Source organism: Phascolarctos cinereus, unplaced genomic scaffold, assembly GCF_003287225.1.
Source record: "Phascolarctos cinereus isolate Bilbo 61053 unplaced genomic scaffold, phaCin_HiC Scaffold_9;HRSCAF=440, whole genome shotgun sequence".
NCBI lineage: Eukaryota > Metazoa > Chordata > Mammalia > Diprotodontia > Phascolarctidae > Phascolarctos > Phascolarctos cinereus.
Genome location: NW_027556402.1, coordinates 263,618,154 through 263,625,863, shown reverse-complemented (window position 1 = coordinate 263,625,863; position 7,710 = coordinate 263,618,154). Strand labels below are relative to the sequence as shown.

At 58.9% G+C, this 7,710-nt stretch overlaps 1 protein-coding gene across 1 annotated transcript; it reads left to right on the top strand.

The window, feature by feature from the left end:
• Positions 1 to 430: 430 nt before the first annotated feature.
• Positions 431 to 7,487, top strand: SYT8 (synaptotagmin 8). Its single transcript, XM_020970800.2, has 9 exons — positions 431 to 980; positions 3,118 to 3,236; positions 3,489 to 3,655; positions 4,978 to 5,073; positions 5,309 to 5,476; positions 5,572 to 5,739; positions 6,687 to 6,792; positions 6,879 to 7,012; positions 7,115 to 7,487. The coding sequence occupies exons 2-9, from the start codon at positions 3,131 to 3,133 to the stop codon at positions 7,346 to 7,348; spliced, it is 1,179 nt and encodes a 392-aa protein (XP_020826459.1). The 5' UTR covers positions 431 to 980; positions 3,118 to 3,130; the 3' UTR covers positions 7,349 to 7,487.
• Positions 7,488 to 7,710: the final 223 nt, after the last annotated feature.

Here is a 7,710-nt window from a genome sequence, read left to right as displayed (position 1 = left end):
AGAAAGAAAGAAATGAGCAGGTGAACTTCAGAAAAACCTGGAAAGACTTGTATGGTCTGATGCTGAGTGAAGCGAGCAGAACCAGGAGAATGTTGTACACAGTAACAACCGCATTGTGCGATGACTAACTTTGTTAGACTTAGCCCTTCTCAGAAATGCAAGGATCTAAGACATCTCCAGAGGCCTCACGATGGAAAATGCTGTCCACATCCAAAGAAAGAACTATGAAGTCTGAATGCAGATCAAAGCAGACTATTTTCACTTTTTGATTTTTTTTTCTTTCTCGTGATTTTCCCCTTTTGTTCTGATTCTTCTTTCACAACATGACTGATGTGGAAATATGTCTAATATGATTGTACACGTACAGCCTATATCAGATAGCACAACGTCTTGGGGAGGGGAGGGAGGGAGAAAAAAATTTGGAGCTCAAAATCTTATAAAAATGAATGTTGAACACTATCTTTACATGTAATTGGAAAAAATAAAATACTGCTAAGTGTAAAAAAATAAAAGGAAAAGTTAATGGGTCTCTAAGAGAGTAACACCATATTTTTTATAGGTGGAAAAAAAAGGAACCTAACTGCTCCCCACGTTGTGCCCAGGCTTCGGGGTCCATTGCTAGAAACTTGAAGCAAAGATGTTCAGAAATGTCCTCTGTCCTTCCCACCTCTGTTCTCTGGGCCTGGGAAGGGACCCCAGAACCCTCCCCCATGGGTCCCTGGCAGGGCCTGCTCCCAGGCCAAGGCATTCCCCAGCTCCCAGGGGTTCAGGACTTCCGGGGCCTTGAGGTGGGGCTCCTCCAAGTCCTTCCCCATCCCCCCACCTCGACTGCAGAGAAGAATTTCCAGTCCAGCAGGAAGCCGGAAAAAGGGCAGTGTGGGTGTGAGCCCCCAGCCATGCGGCCCTGCAGGTCAGCCCAGGAGAGGAAGGGACCAGTGACTCCCTCCTGAGCCTGCCTCCCACTGCCCAAGGGGCCACAGGTAAGCAGCACCCTTGGGCCCTGGGCCCTTCCCTCCCACCCCCTTCTTCCTGCTCCTGAGCCCCTTGGGAGGTGCCCTTCAAGGCCTTCTTCAGCTGCACCAAGGACTCTGGACTGACCAGGTAGGAGAGAGAATGAACCGGGCTGAGCCTGTCAAGCGAACTTGACCCTGGGTTCTACTCAGAAGTACAGATCTACAGAGATGGGAGAAGGAGGAGATGCCTTGGACACGGGGGCTCCCTGTCTAGAGGTGGGGAGGAGGCCCGGAGCTAAGATTCATAGAACAGAGAGGATTGCATATGGCCAGGGGCGGCAGGGCTGGAGCAGAGGGGGACATCCTGGTGCTAGGTGAGGGCATAGGTGTGGAGGCAGGATTGAGCCAGGGTTAGCTCCCAGGAGTTCTGTGTGAATGTCGATAAGAAGCCAGGGTGTAGGGATGGGGAGTGAGGAGTGGAAGAGTTTCCCATGGCTTTGAAAATCACTCCAAACTCTAGGTCTTGATGAATGCTAGGAAGGCCAGGCCCCGCTGGCCAGGGGGGCTGGGGCTCAGGTTCTGGCTGCCCACACCCTTCCAGGCCTCCACGGACCCTGGCCAGGTGTCCCCTAGTCCAGCAGAGGTGAGCAGGAATGCTGGCTGGGTGGGCCAGGGCTGCCCTCATCAGCCAGGAGCCTCCCACCCAGCAAACACTTAGTGATGGGATGCTGATAACCGAGGAGACCATGGCCCAGTCTGGCTCCCTTCAGGGAGGTCCAGGGAGGTGGGCGCAGGGAGCGTGGTGCTCCAATGGCCCAGGCCTCCTGGCTTCCAGCCCTAGGGACCTTCTCTCCTCGTGTCCTGCTCAGCCTGGCCAGGGGGGCTTTCTCCTGCCTGGCGGGCTTGGTGGCATCTGCTTCCCATGCCCCCACACACGTGCCCTGGGCTAAGCAGACTGGGCAGGGTGCGGCGCCTGACTCAGCTGTGAGGAACGCCCCCCAAGGTCCTTCCAGCTCCAGGACAGCCGACTCCTGCCACGCTGGCTGCCCCTCCCCCCCTTCCTGCTGCCCTCCCCCCGCCCCCTGCTGTCCCCCTCCCCCTGCTGTCCCCCCTCCCCACTTTCTGCTGCCCCTTGGCCAAAACTCTTGGCTTCAGGGGGTCACCGCCTGACTGCGGGGAAGGGTCTGAGCCCAGGACTGCCCTTGCTCAGGAGCACGAGCTGGGGGACCGTCCCAAAGGGACAGGAGCTGGGAAGCCGGCCCCTCTGGTCTTACTCGTCAGATCCCTTTCCTTTCCCCCTACAACCCAACTTCCCTGTTTGGTCACTTAGCCTCTTCCCCCCAACAAGGGATCTATCATGTGCCAAGCACTGTCCTAGGCACTGGGGATGCTGCGGTCCCTTCCAAGTCTCCAGGTCCATGAGTCTGGTGGGAATGAAGTTCAGAGCAGGGAATATAGCAGCTGTGTTTGGAGGACAGAAAACACAGGCTAGTGGCTGCCCTCAGAAAGCTTATCCTCTAGTCAATGACCCGAGGAATGTGTGACTTGCTGAAGACATCAGCCATTGGAAGCCACGTGGAGAAGGGGACAAATGACGGGGAGATCAGGAAAGGCTGCATGTGTACAGGCAGTGCTACCTGAGCTGAGGCTTGAAGGGACCTAGGGGTCCCCCAAGTTAGAGGGGAAGGAAAGAGAGAATTCCAGTGGGGGAGGGAGGGGTACCACGCACAGCCTGTGCAAAGGCGTGGCGGTGGGAAGTGCCCTGTCCTGTTTAGGGAGTCTGTTCCTTCTCTCTGCCTTTTTCCTTCATGCCTCAAGTCCCTAGGAAGCCTTTCTGGGTATTTCCTACATGTTCAGGTGTATTTAAGAGGGGAGGAGTAACTGTACCCTACGGTGTCCTCCATCTCCACCCCCTCTCTGTCCTGGCAGGTACGGTGACCAAGGGCCTGGCCAGTAGGAACAGCTGTGTTAATTGATTTCTGAATCTAGTCCCTGCAGCCCCTAGAGTTCTTAATTCATCAGGACTGCCCATCTCTGCTCCAAGGACTCCGTGGGGTAGCCAGCCCCCGCTGACCAGTCCCCAGGGAACACTGGCCATGTGGTGGGTGGGCCAGGGAAGCGCCCGTGACTACTCCCCAGGCTGATGGGGCAATGTTTCCTCCAGGGTCCCAAGGAACATGACTACGGTAGATCAGACAAGTCAAGGCCTCTCCTCTGCCCCATCCCCTGTGCAAACCCAAGGCACACCAGGATTCATCCAGGATGTCTGGGACAAGATTCCCTGTGAGTCCTTGGGCTGGTGCTGGGCAAGAGTGGGGCAGGACCCTTTAGAAAGTTACCCTGGAAGCTACTTAGGAGCAGGGCAACCTTGCCCAAGTCTCTGCCACTTTCTGAACCTCAGTTTCCCTATCTCTAAGATGAGTGGCCTGGGCGAGGTGGGTCCCCTGGTGGTCCTGAGTGTGGGTGGAGCTGGCCATGGGGGCCGGGAGCCCAGAGCCAGCCACTCCCCCCAGCTCTCTGCCACCCGCCCTGCAGTACCTCCGTGGCTACTCATCACCATCCTTGTGGGAGCTGCCCTGCTGCTGGCCTCCTGTCTGCTCTGCATTGTCTGCTGCCGCTGCCGCCAGAGGAGAAGGAAGAAAGGGGTAAAGAATGAGACCGTGGGCCTGGGCAGGGCCTCAAACTCCACCAGTGCCCACCTGGTGAGTGCCCACAGAGAGACCAACCAGCCCGGCATTGGGGAGGGAGGACGGGGAAGGGCAAGACAGTCCACAAGATGGGCTGAGGACAGTTGGCTCAGGGGATCTCTAGTGAGCTGGGATGGTCAAAAAAGGAGATCATTGCCCCCATTTTACAGAGGAGGAAACTGAGGGCCAGAGAGTGCAGTCTGTGACTAAACAGAGTCAGGGTCACCCTGGTGCCGAAGACAGGACTCAGATCTGCACTGGCTTCCACAGTGCCTTGAAGGATGGCTTGGCTCTGGATAGCGAATAAATGTAGATAGGAAGAGAGGGGGGCAAGGAAGGATAGGAGGAGACTCACAAGCTGGAGTGTCTGAAGGGGGCCCTGAGTGGGAAGGGCCTCGAGCCCCTGCCTCATGAGGGAAGACTTGGGGAGATCCTGTGGCTGTCTCCAGGTTCTGCTGGGCCACCTTGGGCTAAACCAGGATGATTGAAGGAAGAAGCAAAGGGCTCACAGAGCTCTCCTGGTGTGGAAGGGGCTGCCTCAGGAGGTGGTGGGTGGCCCCACAGGCTCATGACAGCTGTGGCTAGCCTGGGGCCCCTCTCAGCTTTCCCATCCTGTGATTCTGGTGGGAAGGACGGAGGGACATGGGAGTCTGGAGGATAGTGAAGGGACAGGCTGCGCTGGGAGGGGCGGGGATGTCGGGCTAGGAGCCTTGAGTGCCAGACTCACACCATCTCAGTACCCAAAGGCTGCCCTGTAGAACCCAGCCCAGAACCAGAACAAGGGGACTGGGACTTGTGTGACCGTGGCAAAGACAGTGAAGATGCCCAACCTGCACGGTGTCTCCCACATGGCTCCCAGTCACTTGGGGAACGTGTTCTTCCCTCACGTCTTGAAGATGTTGGGAGGAGGCTGATGTCTAGAGGAGTGGACAGCAGTCAGGAAGACCTGAGTCCTAATCCTGCCTCAGACACTGGCTAGGGGACCCTGGACAAGTCACCTGCCCTCTCAGCCTGTTTTCTCCTCTGTAAAGGGGATGATCACAGCACCTCCCTCCCTTGGTGACGTGCACTGTACCCACATGGGCTCTAGAGATGCTGCTTGTTATGCGGGCAGGGGGAGAAGACCTCTCAGCCTGGCCCTTAGATGGGGTCAAGGCTCTGGAGCAAGGGGAGAAGCATTGCCCCACCCCACCCCCCAGCAGAGGCCCCAGAGCAGCCTCTCTGCCCTAGACAGCACCCTCCTAGCCCATCCCACACTCTCTCCTTGGCCTCTCCTTGGAGGATCGATGGGGGAAGGGCAGGTGTGGGGGCTGTCCTCGTGGCTTCTGTCCACACAGGTGCAGCCCGATGTAGATGACATGGAGCTGGGGCTGGAGGACCCGAAGAGGGGCCGGCTGCAGGTGTCCCTGGAGTACAACTTCCAGAGTCAGGAGGTAGGCGAGGCTGGCCCTTCCTCAAGCATCTCAGGGGGAATCCAAGATGATTATTCTCATTGAAGAAAGGGGTGAGCTATGGCCCAGAGAAGGCCAGTGACCTTGCTCCGATGCCTATCAAGGCTGGGCTGGGGGAGGACGGAGTGGGGAGGGGAGACCTGGAGGAAGAGCATAGAAGGGTCTGGGCAGAGGTGGGAGGCTGCCCTTCCCCTGAGGGCCCTCCGCATCCCCCCAGCTGAAGGTGGGCCTGAAGCAGGCAGCAGATCTGAAGGCCCCAAAAGCCTCTGGCGTGTCTGACCCCTACGCCAGGATCTACCTGACCTCAGACCCCCAGAAGATTCACGAGACCAAAGTGCACCGGCAGACGCTGAGCCCAGTTTTCAATGAGAGCTGCGCCTTCCAGGTGGGGCTTCAGAGAGGGGAGCCTGGACCAGGCTGGGCTGGGGGATACCAGAGCCAGGGAGGCTAGTGCCAAGGCTCTCCTTCCCCCCCCCCCAGGTGTCCCAAGCAGAGCTGCCAGAGGCCATACTGGTGATCCAGGTCCTGGACTTTCACCGCTTCTCCCCCCACGCCCCTGTGGGGGAGCTTCTACTTCCCCTGGACACAAGTGACCTTCACCACGTCCTGGAGCAGTGGTATGAGCTGGGGCCACCAGGCCGGGCCCAGGTAAGGCATCAGCCCCTGTTCCAATGGCCCCCTGCCCCTCCTAAGGGAGGCTGACACACTTCACAGAGTGTCAGAGCTGGGGAGCAGGGGCAGGGCACTGGTGGTCTTCTCATTCAGTCCCTGGCTGCTCCCAAAGCTGGGAAGTTACCTCTCCAAGGTCTCGGAGCTTGGCAGGTACAGGTGGAGCTGAGGGCCTGCTCCAGGGACCCCTGGTTCCAATGCCCTGTCCTTGGGAAAAGCCAGAAACGAAAACCAGCAGCCATCTGCTAGGCACATACTGTGTGAGGCTCGGCCCGGCCTGGGCATGGGGGATTCAGAGGCCCAGACCACACAGTTAGGTCCTCACAGAGCCCTTGGAGAGGCCTTCAGGGAGGCAGTGGTGACCGAGAGCAGCCTGGAAGGGAAAGGTCTGGGAGACAAGAGGGGCGTCCCAGGAGGGAGATGAATTCTGCATTTGGGGGGCCATGAGCAGACCCATAGTGCTCGAGTATAGGTGGGGGGAGCAGCTCCCTCAAGGTCGTCCACAACGGGGGAGCTGCTGGAAAAGGAGAGGTCAGACAGGGACGGGGAGAGCAGAGGAGGATGATTCCTCAAGGCCCAGAGAGGAGAGGCACCCACGGCAGGGTCACCAGGGTCGGAAAAGGCCGCAGGATTGGAGGCCCTGTCATCTTGGTAGTGGAGACAGGCAGTGGTGTAGATATCTTTTTCTGGGGGTTTGGCCTTGGAAAAGAGGAATGGCGTAGGGTGGCAGCAGAGAGGCAGGAGGGTCAGTGAGCGCTTCGTAGGGCATCACAGGGAGGAGACAAAAACTACCGCCTGCTTCCGCCCATTTCACAGAATGGGAAAATAGAGGTTCCCAGAGCCTCCATCACATCCAGGAGGGCAGGAGGGCCACGAGAAGCCTGGGCGTGCAGCCGTGTTGACTCTGCTTTCTGTCCCACTCGCAGCAGGAGCAGATGGGGGAGCTGTGCGTCTCTCTCCGCTATGTCCCCAGCACAGGGAGGCTGACGGTGGTGGTGCTGGAGGCTCGAGACCTGCGGCAGGGGCTGGCAGGTGGGGGACCCCGGCTGGGTTTGGGGAGGAGGGCCCCAAGGAAGGGGGCTACAGAGCAGAGATCAGCACCTTCTCCTCCTCCCCAGGCTCCTATGTGAAGGTTCAGCTCCTCCTGAACCGGAAAAAGTGGAAGAAGAGGAAGACGAGTGTGAAGAGAAATACATCCAGCCCCTACTTCAACGAAGCCTTCACCTTTCCCGTGCCTTTCAGCCAGATCCAGGTGGGCTTCCAGGCAGAGGTGGTGTGGAGGCGTGGGGGCCCCGGGGCTCCCAAGGGAAGGACTAATCCTGTGTCTTGTTTGCTCCCTCCACTTCCCGCCTAGAATGTGGACCTGCTGGTGTCCGTCTGGGGCCACGGCCGCGTGTCGAGGGGGAAGCCCTTGGGGAAGCTCCTCCTGGGCTGCCGAGCCACCGGCCACCAGCTGCATCACTGGTCGGACATGCTGGCCCACGCCCGGCGGCCCACAGCCCAGTGGCACAGGCTGCAGTGTTCTGAGGAGGTGGACGAGGCACTCCAGCTAAAGAAGGGCCTGAGGCTCCCTCTGCCCGGCTCCTAGGAGAAGCCCCCTGGGCAGCAGGCACGGAGAGGCAGCTCTGGGGACCTCAGTCTTTCTAAGCTGGAAAATAGGTAGAATGGGTCTTTTCCTTACACCACTCCCTCACCATGGAGGCCGTCCCACAATAAACAGGAAGCAATCAGGCAGTGCCGACCCTCGTCCAGTTCCTGGGTGGCGGCGTTGTTCTGGCTCTGGGTTCCCCCCACAGCTTGGCCAAGGCTGGGGTAGACGGGAGCCTTCCCCAGTCCCGGGTCTTTGCAGGGCCCAGTCCTGGGGAGCCCCAGCCTTGGGGAGAGGCTGCGGGGCTGCGAGCGGTTCACTGATGCAGCAAGGAGCCCGGCCAGGAGATGGCGGTGGAAAGC